The sequence below is a fragment of the Bos taurus genome, chromosome 5 (genome assembly GCF_002263795.3).
Source record: "Bos taurus isolate L1 Dominette 01449 registration number 42190680 breed Hereford chromosome 5, ARS-UCD2.0, whole genome shotgun sequence".
Taxonomy (NCBI): Eukaryota; Metazoa; Chordata; class Mammalia; order Artiodactyla; family Bovidae; genus Bos; species Bos taurus.
The window spans coordinates 107274508-107294749 of NC_037332.1; the positions used below are offsets into that span (position 1 = coordinate 107274508).

Below are 20242 nucleotides of genomic sequence, written 5' to 3' on the forward strand. Positions count from 1 at the left end.
TGGACGCTTTTAAAATGCAAAACAAAAGCTTTGGACTCAGATAAATCTTTCATACTTCCCCAAAGTGACCTAAATACTCACATGGACTGGCATATTGAAATAGTCAGACTTAAAATTATCTGCCATCTCTCCAAAGCTCTGAAGTGTATACTCTCGTACGGCTTGTTCAAATCCAAAAGCTTCTCTAGGTTTATTACATTCCTGGGAAGAAAAAAATATCTAAGATTAACTTACTTAAACTGAAGAAAGTATAAGGCTCTCAGGTATGACCTTCTTTGATCATTTTCCAAGGTGAAACAAATCCAGTCAACTCTAGACCACAAAACACGTATTAATTACTTTCAGTGTGGAACCAGGAAATAATGTTCTGAAACCTCAATTGCATTTTCATGCCTTCCAGAGGAAGGTGGTCATGAGACAGCTTCAGGCTTGGAGCTGGCATTAAGCGCTGGCATTAAGACACACACCTGGAGGGCTACCAACCTGGAATCAAGCCCAGAGATGTCTATCATCCTTGGTGGAAAAAATAAACATTCAGGGAGGGAGGAAAGGTAATGGAGAAAGGGACAGTCACCGGGTTGCTAGGACACCCAGAAAGAAGAATGTTTTTTTTTTTCTACTACCAATCATCACGACCAATTTCTTAACACAAAGACTTAGAATAGAACTGCTTCTGAATTGCTTAATGTTGAAAATAAAAAAAAATAATTAAAAGATCATAAACATATGCTTTCAATGTATCTAAATACACCCAGCCAACTCTTTCCTTTCAACATTCTATCATATTTTGTTAAAATAAACACACCAGGCATTTCATGAGAGTGACATTACTATAATCTTTCAATAACAAATTTAGTACAATCAAGCCAAAATTTAAACAAGTTAACAGATACCACCAGTTTATGTGGCAGCATGAAAACTGGATGCATAGATCCTAAGTTCTAGAGCTTCATATCAGATTTTTACTTTTTTTTTTAATTAAATAAAGAACAAATAACCTACGGATTTCCTCCACTTTTACTGTTTTCCTGGAATATGAATAGTCTAGCAAAAGTCTCATTCATCTGCAGCAATAAACAGAGTTACCAAACCAGTGAGAAAAAGACACTTTAAAAAACAGAACTGAAAAATAAAATAAAAAACAGAACTGTTACATTTCCAGTCACTATCACTCTTTTAAAAAGCCTAGCAATTTCAAGTTCTGAAAAACAAAGACAGAGGAGAAGCAGCTTCATGGGAAGTGTTGACTGTACACCCGTTTGTATGTTTTTGTTCCCTTTAAAAGATAAGGTTGGGTGTGTACCTCGGCCACACACTTAGGACACCTCCAGTCGCCCTTGGGCACGTCAGGCAGTGGGGGAATTAAACAGAACGTATGGTAGCTGTCATCACACCCGTCACACAGCAGCAGCTTATCTTCATTGTTTCCCCGACCACAAAACATACAAACATACAGATCAACCTGTTAACAACAAAATAAAGTAACATGAAAGTTTATTAATAAGTTTATTAAAAAGCAGTATTAAATCTTTACCAGGAATGCCTTAATTGAAACAAAATACTGTACACTAAAAAATAAACATAAGTCCTGAATACTTATTTTAAATAACAGTATATAAACAGCTTTGCATAAAACTTCCTGAATTTCCTCAGAGCTGCTACAAGCAAGTTAATAAAAGTGTATCAAGGTATCGGAGTAAACGACCACTACAAATCTAGGGTACTTGAATGTCAATTTCTATAAAAAAAATATACCATGTCACTTTTCCTACACACAAATGCTCTTCACTGGTAGAGGGCTCAGGACAGAGTATTGTCTAATACAGCTAAGGGTTGACAGAGTCATCCTCTCACTCACTCATTCACTAGGTATATGACTCAGGAACCCTCTGTGTGTATACCACAAAGCAAGGTTAATGTGATATACACCAAAGCTGAAGCTTCAGATGCACTAAGTCTTCGGACTAAATGAACTAACTAAACGACACACCAGACACAGCAAGGTAAAAAAGCATAACTAAAATAAAAATAAATCCTTTCCCTCCTAACACATCTCAGAACACTTACAAAGTTAACAGAGAGAGTTCCTTTCCGTTGTCTCATTTGCATGTTAAATGCGTCTGACCTGTTGGTAACTTTTCGTCTTCGGGAGACCTCATCTTGAAATAAAAATAATTATATAATAATAGTAAAAACTAATGTTGAGAGCTTACCATGGACCAGACACTATTTTAAATTATTTAAATTAATTAAAATCTCACAACACTATGAGGCAGATAAACTATTATCCCCCAGTGAAGATAAAGAATCTGAAGAACAGAGAAGTTAGGTAACCTGCCCAAACTCACACAGTGAGTCAGCAGCAGATTTGGGATTCTAGTCCAGGCAATTGAGCTGCAGAGAGTTTAAGTACTAATTCTGTATTGCCCACATGGAGAACTTATCAGGAACTAATTTGAGACTAGCATTAAGATCACAGCCAGCCAATAAAATTACAAACATAAAAAAGATAAGGTGCTTAATTTTTAAAAGAGTAATAATAAACAATGTAATATATCAAGTAAGTCTGATCACACTGAATATTTGGTGATAGAACAATATTATCTGATCAACCAGAGTTCAGTTCAGAATTGGAATCATGACTTAAGTCATATCAGAAAATGCACAACAATCAGTATGACTTGTGATTACAGTATTCCATTAAATTCTTATACAGTAAAAACACATCCAACACAATCTTCGTCAAATTGAGTCTTTTAAAACTGACATGTACTTATCTCTGCATTAGCAATTTTACTCACATGCTAATTCTAACATGCTAAGCTGGGAGCACCAGCCATTTTTCAAATAGATTACTTAAATGAAGTGTTATAATATACATCAAGGCAATTACAGAAAAATATTATAATTAGAATCTAAATAATTAACTCTCCCTAGTATGTTCTGATTCTAAAGGTCAGAGAGATCCTCTATTTCTTTTCAAAATTAAAAACAGCTAGCTTTAGATCACCAGGTAAGAATCATTAATTTTGCCATTCTCTTATAAATTGGCCTTTAGAAACAATAATTTCTGTGTCAAGTGGAAGGAGGAAATGGAGGAGGAAATTTTCTCCCAAAATAATATAAAAATTTAACATACTAAGGCTTCTTACACCTTAAGATTATCTGCCATTAAAAAGGTGATTTGTCTGGGAATCATGCTGCAAGTCTACAATATAATCCTTAGAAAACCCCACAGCAGACTACGATTCAAGCACAACCTGCATCTGTTATAACCATACCACTACACCTTAATACTTTCCGTGACCAAATAACAGATTTACCTTCCTTTTCTTTTACTCCCATTGCCAAGCCCACAACCTTAGGCCCAGCCCCAAAAATCCGAAGTTTCTTCAGTTCCGTATTTCTATTCACTTCTCCAGATTCTGACTAAAAAAAACAAATAAAAGTCACATTAGTATAATTTTGTGATGCATTAATTTACTTTCTTACATAAGAAAAGTTTCAAGAGCCAGTTAAAAATAAACAAAATTTTTAATTCTCTCTAAATCAGCTTGCTGCCTTATCCCTGATCCAGGAACTAAGATTCCCCCCAAAACAAAAACAAAACGCAACTTGAAGGACCACAAAGAAATGGGAATATGAAAGTGGGCGAGGAGCAGACAAAAATAAATTATAGGCATTTTTTTTCTGATGCTTTCATTAGGCTTTAAAATTATTCTAGGTCACAAGAACACTATAGAAATTACACTGGAATGATTCAGACACAAGAAAATTATATTCTGGTTTTTAAAGGAAGGATGTGTGAAAAATAAAATCTCTCCTTCCTACTCTTCTCACAGTAACCATGAAAATAAAATGTACTAGAAATCATCAGCATGTCTATGAAATTGGCCCAGTATCCAGAATCACTCCGATTTGCCATCTCTGTCAAAGTTATTTAATATTAACAAAAAACTCTCTAAATCAAATTTTACAATTTCCTCCTTGAATATTCATCTCAAAAGTAAATTAAAAAATATGTCTTTCAAGCTTTAAAGAACAGTACGTGAATGACCTCCCCAAACCAGGCATGTGTTCTGCACAGTCAATGAGGTAAAAGTCCTGTCAAAATGGCCCACAGAAACTGATACCTGACACTTGATGCGTCTTGTTCTCTTCGGCAGAATGTTCATTCTTGTTCCCGGTTCTGGCGAAGTTTGGATGTCAGTGCTAAGAACCTCAGGCTCCACTTTTTCCTTAAGGTCTAAATTAGGCATTTGTACACCCTAAAGAATTGAGAGCACAGGAAGAGGGCAGATTCAGTGATAAGAAACCAGATTTGAGAATCAGGAGAAAAATAATAAATTTCTATTATATCCCTAAAACTATTAACACATGAAACCAGATGACAATTTTCCCACCAAATTGATCTATAGATTCAAGGCAATCCCTATCAAAATCCTAGCAGGCTTTTGCCATAGAAATGGAGTAGATTCTAAAATTTATGTGGAAGTGCAAAAATTTTGGAAAATTTGAAAAAAGAACCAAGCTGGAGGACTTATACTACTACCAAATATCTAAACTTACTATAAAGCTATGGTACTCAAGATAGCACAGTATTGTTGTTAGGATGAAACATACAGATCAAAGAACAAAATGGACTAGGAATAAACCTATATATTTATAGTCAACTGATTTTCAACAAAGGTGCCAAGGTTAATCACCTTGGTAAGGCACATCACCTGGGCAAGGTAAATGGGAAAAAGGCCATCTTTTAAAGAAACGCTGCTGAACTATCAGATATTCCTATACCTCGATGCCCCCAAAACAAACTTTTAGCTTTACCTAAGACTATCACAAAAAATAATCCAAAATGGGTCACAGACCTAAACATAAAAACTAAAACTATAAAACTTCTAGATGAAAACAGACTTCTGGCCTTAGGTTAAGAGAAGATTTCTTAGATATGATAACAGCACAATCCATAAAAGAGGCAGAAAACCGAACCACAGACTAGAAGAAAATACTTATATGAAATCATACATCTGATAAAGGACTTATATCCAGAATATTTAGCAAAATTTTATAACAAGTATAAGATGGCAAACAATCCAATAAAAAAAAGATTTGAGCAGACACTTCATCAAGATATACAAATGGCTAATACGCACATGAAAAGATGCACAACACCATTAGTCATTAGGGAAATAAAATTAAAACCACAATGAGATACCACTACACACTCACTAGAATGGCTGTAAGCAAAAAAACTGACAATACCAAGTGTTGGCAAAGATGTGGAGAAACTGGAAGCCTCTACATTACTGGTGGGAATGCAAGATGGTTCAGCCACTTTGGAAAACAGTTTGGCAGTTTCTTAAAAAGTTAAACACAAACTTACCGTATAACCCAGCAATTCCACTCCTAGGTATCTACCCAAGAGAAATGAAAACATATGTCCACACAAAGACTAGTACATGAATATTCATAGCATTATTCATAATAGCCATAAACTGGAAACATCGAAATGTCCATCAACTGATAAATGAATAAACAAATGTGGTATAACCATACAACAGAATATTATTCAGCCATAAAAATGAATGAAGTACTGATACTAAAATACAGATAAACCTTAAGAATCATTAGGCTCAGTGAAAGAAACCATACACAAAATCACACTGTATGAGTGCATCTATGTGAAATTTCTAGAAAAGGTAAAACTACAGAATCAGAAAGCAGATTAGGAGTTGTCCAGGTTTGAGGGTAGAAGCAAGAACCAACTATAAACAAACACAAATAAATCTTCTGGGCTAATGGAAGTGTCCTAAAACTGGATGGTGATGACAGCTGCATAAATTTATAATTTATCACAGCTTACTGACTGTGTACCTACAATGGGTGAATTCTGTAGTATGTAAATTCTACCTCAATCAAGCCGTTAAAAAAAAAAAACGCGAATCCAAGTGGAGAAATTTTTTTTAAAAGCTTAAGCCTTGCATAAGTATAAACATCTTATGTAAGTAAGAAGACATTCTTCACTCCCATTAGCCTTTACCTTGTAAACCATCAAAAACAGTTGTGATTTTTTAAACTTGCTCCCCCAAATTTTGGCACCTGAAGAAACCACACCAACTGCTAGCTAACCTGTTAGAATAAACAGTCTGAAGTGTGTTTCTATATCTGGCAGACACTGGATTTATTCACGCCTAAGAAAAGTGAAGCATCTCACCATAAGGCTGACCCCTGACTGGAAAAGCTCATAGGGGTAGAGAATTCTTTCATAATGTGACTTCAAAAGGGATCCAGTTCCTTTTCCTGGCAGATATCCCAAGCGGCTACCCACTTTAGACCATTTCTTCTCTTTGGTGACCATTTCAAAACCACCTTTGCTGGCGACAATCTGAAAAGAAAGTAAAAATTATTTAGGGAAAGAGGAAGATTCATGTATTTTGACTCGACATCTTGTGTGCTAAATGGAAAAATTATTTTGGGCCTCGATTTTAGATTTGCTTTCAAGAAACATGTGACAAAGTTGAAACTCACTGATATTTAAAATATGAAAGAGAGACAATGATTTTGGAAGTTTTAAACACTATTGTTTGTTATTGTGCCTACCTTCAATGAACCAAGCATTCAAAAACATTCAATGAATTTATACATTTCACATAATGCACCATGGGAATTCTAAACACATGTATGTACTCTATATCCACAGGGAATTCAAAGTACAAATAAAAGTTAAGAACAGACCAAGTATAGTCATAAGAATATTACATAATACAAAATGAACATTAATACTGATACTAGAAAATAAAGCAACTTAAGAGAATTTTTAAAAACTGTCAAGCGAGCAGTGGATTCAGATGATATTTTCAAAAAGAGGCCATCATTTTTAAAAAAGAGAGAAGTTTTACAAGAAAGATTATAAAGAAATGATAAAGAAAGTTCAACTGCAGTAGCTATAGCACAGCATAGGTATTAAGGTAGGAAGTGATGGGAGAAACTGGCCAATTTTTGCTGAATGCTCATATCAAATGAGGGTTTCCATGGCAGCTCAGCAGGTAAAGAATCCGCCTGACGTGGGAGACCTGGCTTTAATCCCTGGATTGGGAAGATCCCCTGGAGAAGGGAATGGCTACACATCCCAACATTCTGGCCTGGAGAATTCCATGGACTGTATAGTCCATAGGGTCACAAAGAGTCGGACACAAATGAGTGACTTTCACATCAAACCAGGAGCAGTACAGAACAGACCTGTACCAAGGCCTCCATCTTCCAGAAGCTGATATTGTACATCGCTCACACTTCTAAAATGTACGCAGTTTTCAGTTTCATTGATGAAAGAATAAAGAAGGCTGTGATGAAGGTATCTGAATTGAAAAAATTTTCCTCTTTGAGTGTACACTATCGTATTCTACGACACCAAACAGCTAAAAGAGAAAAACAATTACCATAGGATCCAGCAATTACACATATCTAGCAGTATACCCAAAAGAAACAGTACTCGCATACCAGTGTTCACAGGAGCATCACTCACACACAGACAGTAGGTAGAAACAACCCAAATACCCATCAAGAGTTGAGCAGACAAACAAAATGTGGTAAAGACATGCATGGAATATTATTCAGCCGTAAAAATTAATGAAACTCTGATACATGTGACAACATGGATGAACTCTGAAAACACTATACAAACACAAGAAGATGAATATTGTGTGATCCCATTTAAATGAGATAACCCTACAGAAGCAAATTTGTAGAAAGAGGTTTCACCAGGTGCAAAAGGGTGGGGAAAGTTCTGGAAATGGATAGTAGCAATGGGCTGTACAACACTTTGAAAATACATAATGCCATAAAATTGTACACTTATAAATAGTCAATCATGTGCATTTTACCATTTTTTTCCAAAGACTAAGAGCATGGACTCTGGAGCCAGACTGCCTGAGTTCACACCTCAGCTCTGCTAACAGCTGTATGACCTTGGGTAAGTTACATAATTTGCATCTCGGATACCTATTATTAAAATAGTAATAATAGCAGTACCTCTACTTCATTATGAGGCTGCTGTGAAGCCAAATGAAATAAAACATGAAAAGCACCAGGATAAAGTAAGAGCTGTATTACAAATGTCTGTGTGAGGTGGCAAATTGGGGATGGAGGAGAGGTATACAGACTATAAGTAAGGATGCATTTTCTGCTCTCGTGCTTAGCCCTTTATTACAGCAAAGATGAAACCACAGCCCAGGCAAAATGCTTCTCTAGTGAAGTATCTGAAAGTATGGAAGAAATGAAGAAGTTCATGTCCACAAGAGTAAAACCCATCTCCAATTCTTTAGCTTTTTTAAAAATCATACCCTCAGAGAAGTTCTGTATGTTAATAAGAGTCAACCAGGGAAAAATTAAGTAGAGAAAAAACTTTGATTTCTCAAATTCTGTAGTGTAGAGGAAGACACACTAAGGGTGGTGTGGCCAGAGGGCTGTCTGGAAGCAAATGGGTGATGAGAAGGTCTTTTATTCACAGCTCCCAGGGTCTTTACACTGTCAGCTCTGTTGCAGGTGCTGGAGCTACAGCTGTGAATAAAATAAAGACCTCTGCCCTGCTGAAGCTTATATCCTAGTGGGAGACTAAATGTCAATTTTGAAATGACAAAGCCTGTGGAAAAAACCTTAGAGTAGTTTAAAAGCCTCCCCAGTAGGAGAATGAGGGTGAATTGAAGCATTAAACAGTCACAAACGCCTCATCATGAAGGCAAGAGGTGAGCAAAGACCTGAAGGAGGGGAAAGCAGTGACCCAAGCTGATACACTAGAAACAGCCAGAGTCAAGGCCCACGGGGGAAGCCTGCACACTGAGAAACAAGAACGAAACCAGTGAGGCTAAAGCAAGTGGGAGAAGCAGTACAGAGAGCAAACAGAAGCCTTCTCAGTAACGTGTGTTCCCCAACACAATTACCACCATTGCATAACAATCTGCTCTGTATTCTAAGCACTTCCAGCTAAATTTCCATCAATAACGATAGAGCTCCATGGATCCAGTCATGCTTCTCACCCAGGTCTGCCGACTTCTGACAGCAGCATGATCAGGGTGTTGACAAGAGTAAGACAGAACTGACTCACAAAGAAATCAAAGCCACGACTCTGGCTTCATGTTCGCAATACTCCAACAATCTAAGCAGGCCTAATACTTAAAAGCACACAAAACCTAATACTTGCATTTCTACAGTTGAGAGATTCAGAGATTATCATTCATAATTTCATTTACTCCAAACATTTGCCATGCAAGGTATCACACCACTGTCATTAGAAAACATCACATGACCCCATGCCCTAAAGAGAGATACATGGCAAGCACTTAAATTGAACACAAAGAATACAAACCTTTAATAAAACTTAACAAAAGAGTAATGTCAATCAAGGCCAAAATTTCAGTCCAATGAAAAACAAAGTCCAGTTAGCAGGGGACAATTTTAACAGACAAAAAGCAGCAGCAGTATTCAACTTAAAAGCTCCCTCTCAAAGCTCCACTAAAAAGTTGAGGGACAAAAAAGCATGCTCCCAAGAGGGCAAGAAGACCGAGGGAAAAGGAGATGTCTGAGTGACACTCTAGCAAGCAGAAACAACAAACAAAAAAGCCCCAAGCAATAGAAGAGAGCCAAAGAGCAGCAACATAGAACCTGGAAAGGCTTAAGAAATGGAAGCATCAGTATCTTTAAAATTAAAAAGAACAGTGTTGACTAAAAGCCTATATAAAAGCAGTCAGGCCTCCCCCAGTCAGCACAGCCAGGCAGCCATCCCTCTTCAATCCCAGCAGAAGACTAGAGATCTACTCTCAGCAGAGTCTGAAAGAAGGGACTCGAACCTAGGAAAGAAACAGATAAGTAAACTAGACAATCAGTCTAACAGTCTCACATCCAAATAATGGCAGTTTAAAAAGAGAAAAAAGATAAGTGGAAGAAATTAGCGAAGAATTAAACACAAGAAAAGTTACAAAAACTCAAGGATGGGAGTTCAGATTAGAAAGATGATCAAGTGCAATAAATATATGCAATGAAAATTAACACGTACCAGTGCATATCACTGAATTCTCAAAGTACTGAGAATAAAGATCAGACCTTGTATCTTAGAAAAAGTCACATACAAAGGAACAAGAATTAACATGGCATCATTCTTCTCAATAACAACACTAGAAGCTAGATTATGGAGTACAGCTTTCAAAATACAATTTTGAAGTAAAACGATTGACAATTTAGACTGCTAAACCCACCAAACTACCAATGAAGTTTAAAAGTAGAACATTTCTAGACAAGCAAAAAATTTACATTTTGTTTACTTTCTTGCCATCAAACTAGCAGAAAACTAGCAGAAGAAATGTTTCACCAAATAGGAATAAACCCAGTAAAAGGAAGACTTAGAACAAGGAGAAAGGCAAATGGAATTCCCAGAATGATGATAGTGAAAGTTCTAAGCTGACCGCAGACCTTAAAAAAAAAAACCACCAGTCTGGATTGGAGTAGCAAAGAGAACTCTAGAGGAGTAACTCCAAGAAGGAAATAAAACTGACAGGTTTTTTGCTGGATAAAACCATACTGAGAGATTTTATACTTCTGGAAAGATAGGAAAATAAATCTTTGATACTCAAAGAGAAAACTTACAAAATAAAAAAAGGCAACGGGACCATTAACTCCAAGGAAAATAAAAACTGGTTCAAGGAAACAATCATAGCATGCTATTAAGCACAAGCAGAAGTAAATTTATGCAGTCACAGCAATAATTAAAAAAAAAAAAAATTTAGGGCACTTGAAGTACATAAGGATTTAATTTTTATACCCACTGCCCATCTCTAATAGTAAAAAATCAGTATGCATATTCAAAACTAAAATAATAAAGAAACAGCATGATCATGTTATTTGGAAATATGGAGATCAAAATCAGAAACAGCTAAAAGAACTGAAAGTGGTTAGCTCTAAGGAGCGCTAACAGGAGTGGAGAGATGGAAAAGTGAGAATGTTAGTTTTTACTCTAAGCATTTTTAAAAAGTATTACTTTAACAAAAATTTCTTTTAAAAATGACTAGAATGTTCCTTGCTGCACTGATTATAAACTGTAATTGTTTATGTAAAATTCCACTGAATTATAGACATTCCAAGTAACACTTTTTACGATCAAAAATAATAACCAGTGAGAAAGACAAAGTGACTTAATCAAAACAGGAAACAATCACACTGATGAAGACTCAGCAGACTGAAAACCTGCTTCCCATTAAAAAACAGTGGGAATCAAAGTGTGTTAAAATCATGTCTAACGTAACACTAATTCAAGAGATGTTCATAAGCTGTGAGCCAAAGATGATTTTTTCCCCAAAGTAAAGGGCATACGGAACAACCTAAAAATATCAGAACTCTCGGTCTTCTGTGCAGTTTTCAGCCTGTGCCTCTTCTAGAAAGTAATATGTCCTGTTAATGAGACATTCACCCAGGGACAGAGGGCAGAGCAATGGTCACCTTTGGGGAGAAGTACTGACTGGGAGGGAGAGGAAGGAGCTAAAGGAGTGCTGTGAACACTCGCTGTCTTGATCGGGGTGGTGCTGACACGAGTATATATACACTCTTCTAGAAAGATCAACCCAGCTGGACATTTAGGACTTGTGCATCACACTTTACCTCAAGCCTCAATTTAAAAGAAAATGTTCATGTGGTGAGAAGCAGCAATCTCACTATGATATTTAAGGAAAAAAGTATTATAAACTACAAGACAACTACAAATCAAAAATGTCTGCCTTTCAGCTTTAAATCTCAGATTTATAAGCATTATCAAAGGTTAGCAGGAAGAGATGTCCATGCGATCTTAAAGATGAAATTCCAATAAACTCCAGGACAATCAAACTTATCACAAGAGATTTGCTAATTAAGATGTACTTCATAAGCAGTAGCCCCTCCTCTATGGTCAATCAAATCCCACCTAGAAAGCAATGTTTTCCATCAAGTATATCTGAAATTCTAATTTCACAAATTTTCTAGCCTCTGTTCTAGTATCTTAACCAACTACAAGCCTCACCTTGCTCAAAGCATACAGATCCAGGATTTTTCTCTCCACCACAGGGATCTTGAGAGTAGATCCCTGAAGTTCCCAAAATTTTGCTAGTTGATCCAAGAAGTCCAATCTCACTCTGGTCATCGCCTAAGATTAACAAAATAGAAAAGTCAAAAATAGGAACTAAGTTATGATTGAAAAAATGAGTTTTACTTAACAAAGGTACTCATCTCTCAAAAGAAATTCAGACTTTTCATCACTGCTTAAGTAAACCTTATAAGTTAAAAAAAAATAAGAAGCAAACTTTACTAAGTCAAAAAAGTTAATTTATGTGAAAAGTTCTTATCTAAACAAAGCAATTTTTTGTAAAAGTTAACTTTAAGCTAATCAGAAAATTTAACAAATCAAATTATTCTGTTTCTAAGCATTCTATGCCTGACATTTCATCTGTAGATAATATGCACACTTCAGGGACACCAACTCTCTACCTCACTGACATTAAGACTCTTCATCAAGTATCTTAATATAAGAAACTAAAGAAAAACAATAGGTATTAAAATAAAAAAAATCAATGTTTTATGAGCATCATAGAAAAAAAACAAACAGCATAACACATTAAGCCTTAACGATCTTTAAGATCTCTCTTTTGTATTCTAGAACAGTTTTTATCCACATTGAAGCATCCTTTGAAAATCTAGCAAGCGAAAGGAACAACTATTTAAACAAATTTCAAACTGGAAAGTTAAGACAGATCAGGAGTATTTAAAGAAAGATCTCAATAAATCAATCGAGTCCTAGAAAAGTTCTGTCAGAGGGGGGAAAAAAACCCCTCTGAAACTAGGTTTTAATAGAATAATTTTTAAAAATATTTCCCAAAAGACTACAGGATAGAGAATCTTCCAACACTAACAACAACAAAAAAGTTTAGCAGAATAATAAGCACCGAAGAAAGCAGATAGTTCCCCATAATCCCAGTTAAGTAGAAAAAACTTTAACTGTTATAAACAACTTTTTTAAAAATCAGAAGCTTCCTTCCATTCAGTCACGATTCACATTAACTCTGAGCCTCAGTTCATGAGTTTCTCAAAGGTCTCCACCTGAAGTCCTGACATGAAGAAATCACTCACCTCAAGCTCATTCAGGCGCTGGACTCTGGGAGTAAAACGGAAGCTTTTGACTTCACATGCAAATGGAGGCTGCCAATCCTAAATAGGGGAAAAAAAATTCTTCACTACATTGGTTAATCAGCAAGGAATTCATTCTCTTAATTTATGGGATGAGTTGCCACAAATCATGATGACAACACACCAACTTACTAGTCTTCACTAGTGAGAAGAACATTTTTTAGATAATTTATTACTATCTCCAATTACTTACCTCTAACATTATAATACTAAAATTATCTTATCTATTTCCTCCTCAAATCTCCCACTCTCATTATTTATACTGCACAATTACGCTTTTCCCAATTACTCAACTGGAATGCAATCAGCTCATCTCAATACAGCATCGAATAATCATCCAAGTTTATCAAATTAAAAACAAAATAGAATTTGAAATAAATGAAAAGAGTAAAATTAAAGACCAAAAGATAACATTTTAAAAGTACTTATATAATATGGACAATGTGTTTTTTCATTCATGTGGAATGTGACACAGCACTTTAAAGTCTACGTTACATAAATGTTCTCTTCAAAGCCCAGCTTCTGGGCAACCAAATTTTTTTTAAAAAATGAAAATGAAAAAAAAAAGTAAGCAAACCCACAAAACAAGGACAATTTCCAGATTGGAGACGTGGTATAACTGAAATGAGATAGCACATTTCAAGTAGAGTTCTAGAGACCAAAGTTTGACTTGGTCTAAATAATACTAAATCTACTTTAAAATGTGAAAAGAAGTTTTTAAAAAATTATCTTATATAAATAAGATAAAAAATTATCTTAAATTATCTTGGAAACTAAAGAAATCCACCAATACTGAAATTAAATTCTGCTAGTAAACATTTATTTTCAGTAATAATAACGTGACACAAAGGTATATTATTTCAATTTTTTTTAAGTAACAAAAAGTAGTCAATTTTTTTTAACCAAGAGGAACCTTGAATAGAATTTCTAATTCATTAAGACAACAGAGTAAATGAACATATGGTTCAAGAAAAGCTTCAGTGCTTAAGGGTTTGAGGTAATCAAGAAAAACAAAGGATTAAGTGAAAATAAATTTTTCATAAAAGTGAAGTTCTGGGAGGATGGCAATACACATACCATCATTCATCACAGCAGTTATTTGTTAATCCTTTGCTTGCGAGTGATGGTCAATCTTAACCAAACTGAGCACAAGAGAAGTAGCTTGTCTGGGTTTTAGAAACAAACTGAGTGATCCAGATAGAAAAATTTACTTTGCCCAAGATCACACATCTGATAAGTTATTTAACTTATCCAGACTCGCCTCATTTGTAAAATGAGACCTTAGGAGGGCTTCAAAGGCTATTAAACAAAAAAAATCTGTAAGTGCTATGTTAGCTGCTCCTCCTCCTCCCTCTCAGCTAACCTCTTTTTATTCACTGCGCTGTATGCTTCTGTGGCAGAAAAAGCCGAAGCTTTTTAAAATACAACATGCAAAAGGGCAAAATTTTAATTACTAGGAGACAAAACTAAAAGCAAGGTATCACTTTAAGAAGCACTCGGGCATAGACATTCAGGAGCACTGAGAGTACTTGCTAGAAATGCAAATTCTAGAACTTCCATATCCAGAAAGTGGTTCTAGACTGGGAATGGGGCCTAGAGATCTGCATTTTAACAAACATTCGGGTGCCCCTGAGGCAAGTGGACCAGAAACACCAGTTGGAAAGCACTGCACCTAACGGGCAGAGGGAAAAAAAAAACAAAAAAAACCTTCTGACCTTGACCAAATCCTTAACCTCTTGGGGCACTGAGCCCCACAAAACAAGGCACAGTATCAGCTTTCCTCACCGGAAGGACTGAGGACCGTAACCAACCTATGGGCAAAACCCAGCTATCTGCCAACAGTTGCGACTCTATATCTTTTAAGATTTCAACGTTTTCTTCCACCTCCGTTATGGACCAATTCTTCCTAAACCTCCGAATTTTTACAATAAACGCTGCGCCTTCTCTTCCCCGGGGAAGACTTTTTTCATTGCAGCAGTAATCAGTCTGGGGTTCTTGTTTGGTGACACCACCCCAAGAGCTTAAGAGCTCAGATTACCACTTAGGAAAGAAACCTTAGCCTAAGATGAGGCCGGCGAACATTTAATCAATTAAGCGTCAACAGGGCTGGGAGAAAGCAGCAGCCGTCGGAACCACAGCTTTTCCCATCGTACAGAAACGAGTGTACAATACACACACACACCCGCGGGTCGGGCTGTCGCGTCACAACACTTCCATCACCTTACAGGCCAACGAAAGGCCGAAAGCCTTTGTTACCCTTGCCCACAACCCAAGACGGGAAGGCGAGTATCAGTTCCCAAGTTCTGGGCGGAGGGGCCCCGGGGACATCCCTCTCTCGCCTTCGGACCAGCCGACATTAAAACCCCAAAGAAACCAAAACGGAAACAGAGAAACAGCGTCCAGGTGTCGAGAGACCAGGGCGAGCGAACATGAAAGCACAGCGGACCGGAAGGCCGCGCTGAGGCGGTCGGGACTCCGGTACCTTGGGAGGTCGGATTTTGCAGATGCCGGTTTTCTCCGCCATGGGCCGGATGCGGCCAATAAAGCTGAGCGGATCTGTGAACTCCTCCCAGCTGGGCTCAAACACCGGGCACTCCGGGGGCGGCACGAACTCCGCCGCGTAGCCCCCCGGCCCCACGCCCGCCATGGCGGTACCGGGGTCCGCGGGGCGGGGGAGAAGAGCTGGGCTGGGGCCCTGCCGGTTGCGCTCACGTCCCCTGACAGGGGCCGAAGCTCATCTTCTCGGGAGAGACCCGCTCCACACTCGCAGACCGACCCCGCTTCCTCTGGCGTTTGTTATTGTTTTCTTCAGGATTTTTTCCCCTCTCTCCGGTCGACGCTCGCCGGAAGTCAGCGTGCGGCAAAATCCCTCCGCCGCCAGAAAACAAGATTCCTCCGCAACGACGCTCTCCTGAGCGACCTTCCTTCCCCTTCCCTCTCCCGGTAGCTCGGATCGCTTCTGAGTTCCCTGTGTGTCGAAGTTCCGCGCTGTCCACGACTCCCGGCGGCAGAGCCCCGCGGCCCCTCCTACTGGGCGGTAGGGGAGCGGCTGGCCTCACGGGGCGCTCTTCCGGCGCGGAGGACGCGTAATGAGCCGGGGGCAGAGGTTCTGCTTCCGGCAAGCTGAGCTGGGCCCTTCTTTGTGTACGTACGGACCGGAACACAAGCTGCCTATCTTCGCCCGGCTGCCTGTTTCAACTTCCGTGTCCGCCTGTTTCTAAATAACTACGCTTTCCAGCGTCTGGTTTTTTTTTTTTTTGGTCCTTTCTTTGTTACTGTCCCTTTCTCATCCCACTCGGCCACTTTTAATCCGCCCCATCTCCATGGCAACAGTTTCAGGTTCAGCAATCCCAGCACATCTCTCACCGGCCGGCCCTCGCCACCATCCAGGAATTGATTTTCGTCCATAGAGAAACAACGGCTGTTGACTTTGCTTTTCCAACCATTGACAACCCCCACAGCTTCTCAACAGCAATCGCTCTCTGGCAGCCATGCGCCGTAAGCCTTTCTCAGTTTTCTGTAACAGCTACGCCAGCTGTTCCGGCCCTGCTTTTCAAACATTCTATGCAAGAGTCCATCTCCACTTCCTGCAAGTTGTGGAGAGTGACGCAGGAAGGACTAAAGAAGAAACCGTGAAAGGACAATTCTTGTATCTATTGGAAGGAAGACTGACTTCCCAGGGCTTGTTCTCATGCTCCTCGAGCAATCTCAACTTCCCCCACGAACTAAATTACCAGCTATGACTCTCAAATCTGTACTTCCAGCCTGGATTCCTCTCCTAGGCTACAAGTCAATATATCTATCTACCTACCAGACAACTCCACTCTGGTAAACCATGAACTCGTAGTTCCCCACTGGGTTTTTTTTTCAGTATTTCCAGTTTCCATGGATGACTTCATTCATCTACTCATTTGACCTGAGCCAGAAATCTAGAAATAATCCTTAACTCCTCCTCCCTCACTACGCACAATCTGATGTGGAGTTTGCGAGAGAGGGATGGATTGAGAATGACCCTGGGGCATTTGAATGGATGGTAACGCATTGACCTATAGCTAGAATGTAAGAAGCAGAGCACTGTTTAACTGTAGGGGCCACGCGCGGGGGCGGGGAGAGAAATGTTACACGTGGGTTCATGCATTCAGCAAGTTACTGAGCATCTGCTTGGGGCGATCTTCTAACTGCTCAATCTATGGACAATGAACAACAAAGCAAAGTATGCCCCCTCACAGAGCACTTACATTCTGACGGTGGAGGGAAACAAAATCATGAGTACTAGCAAATAAATACACTATTCTCAGTGGCCATAAGCCTTAAAAAGTAGTGAAGGGAGAGTGTGAAAGCGTGTTAAGTGGGGATAGGGTGACCAGAGAAGGGCTCAAGGCTGATGACATCTGAATAGAAGCTGTGTTATATATAATGACAACTTGCTACCTCAATATCAAAGGGTAGGAGTTACTTCCAATTAAGGAGATGATATTTGCATTGGCCTTGGTAAGAATTTTATGGGTGAGGGTTCATGGAAAGGGTGAATTCAGATTTTTTTTTTTTTAAGTGTGAGCCAAAGCTGCAAAGTGCATGCTGCATTTAGGGAAAAAATGGTTATTTATTGTAATAAATAAATAAATAAATAAATAAATCGAGATAGGTGGGGTCAGATTATGGCAAAGTTTAAATGCTCTGTTACTATATGGATTTCATCCTCTACTCTGGGGAGTCACCAGAAGTTAGGAGCAAGAGTACTGAGACAGTCTGGGCCCTGGGTCCCTTTTCTGCAGTGTTTGCACCTGGACAAGTCTCCTGGGCAACAGAAGAGGAAGAAACCACAAGAGACTAAAAATTACTGGTGCATGCAGCAGATGGGGCAAATTATGAATAAGATAAAGACCAAAACCCAACTGCCATGATCCCTGGACATAGCACCACCAAGGAGTTGGGCGACCACCTAAGCCACCCCTCTGGCCCAACCACCCCTATCCTCACTCTATTTAAAGGACCCGCTGGGTGGGTGGGCAGGGGTGGCTTTGAGAGTGAGCCCCAATAAAGCCTTGCTGAAATTTCTCTTCTGGACCCTTTTCAATTTCTATTGACTAAAGGGTCCAGGAACTCATGTAGGTAACAGTATGACCTGTCGAGAGTATGCTTAAAAAAAAAAAAACCTTTTATAGAACAGATTGTAAAAGGTGGGGGGAAAATCTTTAGGCAAAAATGCCAGTTAGAAATCTATGGAAATAGTCCAAGCTAAAGATAATGCAACATGGAATGGAAATAAATGGTTAGATATAAATTTGAAAGCCAGTAGTATGACAAGATCACCATGATTTTTTTTTTTTAATGCGGGTGCCAAAGTGAAAGTCGCTCAGTCGTGTCCAACTTTGTGACCCCATGGCCTATACAGTCCATGGAATTCTCCAGACTAGAATACTGGAATGGGTAGCCTTTCCCTTCTGGAGTATTCTGGAGTATATTACTGGAGTATTCCTTTCTCCAAGGGATCTTCCTAACCCAGGGATCGAACCCAGGTCTCCCACATTAGCAGGCAGATTCTTTACCAGCTGAGCCACAAGGGAAGCCCAAGAATACTGGAATGGGTAGCCTATCCCTTCAGCAGATCTTCCCCACCCAGAAATGGAACTGGAGTCTCCTGCATTGCAGGTGGATTCTTTACCAGCTGAGCTACCTGGGAAGCCCCAGGTGCCAAAAGAGAGATAAAAATACTGAGCTAAGATGTCTGGAAAATCTTAACTGTAACTAACAGAAAATCAAAAAAGAGGGGGAAAAGCAGATCTAGAAGATGGCAAATTCCTTTTAGACATGCTTATGTGTCAGACCAGTGAAGAGTGCCAGCTTTTCCTTAGCAGTAGTGTTACCAACCAGGGTCCTTGGACTCTAATCAATATAAATTGAGGCCAGGTAAGAAATTCAGGCGGAGAAGGCAATGACACCCCACTCCAATACTCTTGCCTGGAAAATCCCATGGACGGAGGAGCCTGGTGGGCTGTAGTCCATGGGGTCACTAAGAGTTGGACACAACTGAGCGACTTCACTTTCACTTTTCACTTTCATGCACTGGAGAAGGAAATGGCAACCCACTCTGGTGTTCTTGCCTGGAGAATCCCCGGGAACGGGGGAGCCGGGTGGGCTGCCCTCTGTGGGGTCGCACAGAGTTGGACACGACTGAAGTGACTTAGCAGCAGCAGCAGCAAGAAATTCAGGCAAGGCTTTATTGGGACTCATTCTGCAGCAGGAGGGAGTGAAAACAAGTTAACGGGTGCCCTGGCTTGCCTCTGGGCCAAAGGGGTGGCTTATGTGGTCTGTCTGCCACATTAATGGTTCTGTGTGCAAGCAGCAGTTGGGTTTTGGCCTTTTTGTTTCTAACTGTTCATGATTTTCCACAACCCCGCATGCACAGTTGTTTTTATTCCCTTATAGTTTCTTTATATTCTGTTGCTGGAGGAGTCATTTATCAAGGTGCAAGCACTGCAGTAAAGAGTCCCCCGTCCCAGCCCATCCCCAAAGCTGTAGCCCTGAGACTAAAGTGCCTTTCCCCCTACTTCTTGCTCTTCTGCAAAGATGAAACCACAATTGGCTTTTGAACAAACTATATGATTTAAGGAAGTTTCTCACACCTCTTAGGAAAAGGAGGTAGTGCCTGCTACCTGATAAAAAGCCCTTTCATATACATATTCTTCTGACTGTACAAACTGATGCAGCAAGTCCTGTCTTGGCTCTAGGCCACCAGATCATTGAAGGAGAAACTATAATATCTTAGACTCTTCACCTCCTTAGAGATAAATTCGTATATCACAACTCATAATAATCCTGTGATTATTTACTGCATTCATGAAAACAAGCCTAAACGGGGAGACCTAAACTGCGCCAGGTCTAGCACGACTGACCCCAAACACCACAACCCGGTACCTCCTTCACCAGGAGCGCTGTGTGCAGAGGTGAAACTATATTTCCCAGTAACCTCTGCGGGGCAAGGAACGCGAGGGAGGGCGGGAAGGGGCGGGCCTTTGTATGAACAGCTTTCCTAATGGTGCGC

The 20242-nt window shown here is 39.2% G+C and overlaps 1 protein-coding gene across 1 annotated transcript in view; it reads right to left on the reverse strand.

Annotated features, from left to right (window-relative positions):
- KDM5A (lysine demethylase 5A) overlaps positions 1-16067 on the reverse strand; it is a 62310-nt gene extending 46243 nt beyond the window's left edge. The window contains exons 1-9 of the mRNA NM_001205625.1: positions 15680-16067; positions 13141-13218; positions 12038-12160; positions 6215-6385; positions 4134-4268; positions 3324-3429; positions 2068-2159; positions 1304-1462; positions 82-201 (exon numbers count right to left, since the gene is read on the reverse strand). Of these exons, the coding sequence (NP_001192554.1) occupies positions 82-201; positions 1304-1462; positions 2068-2159; positions 3324-3429; positions 4134-4268; positions 6215-6385; positions 12038-12160; positions 13141-13218; positions 15680-15844 (1149 nt within the window). The 5' untranslated portion in view covers positions 15845-16067. The remainder of the gene's footprint in view (positions 1-81; positions 202-1303; positions 1463-2067; positions 2160-3323; positions 3430-4133; positions 4269-6214; positions 6386-12037; positions 12161-13140; positions 13219-15679) is intronic.
- Between the last annotated feature and the right edge of the window lie 4175 nt (positions 16068-20242).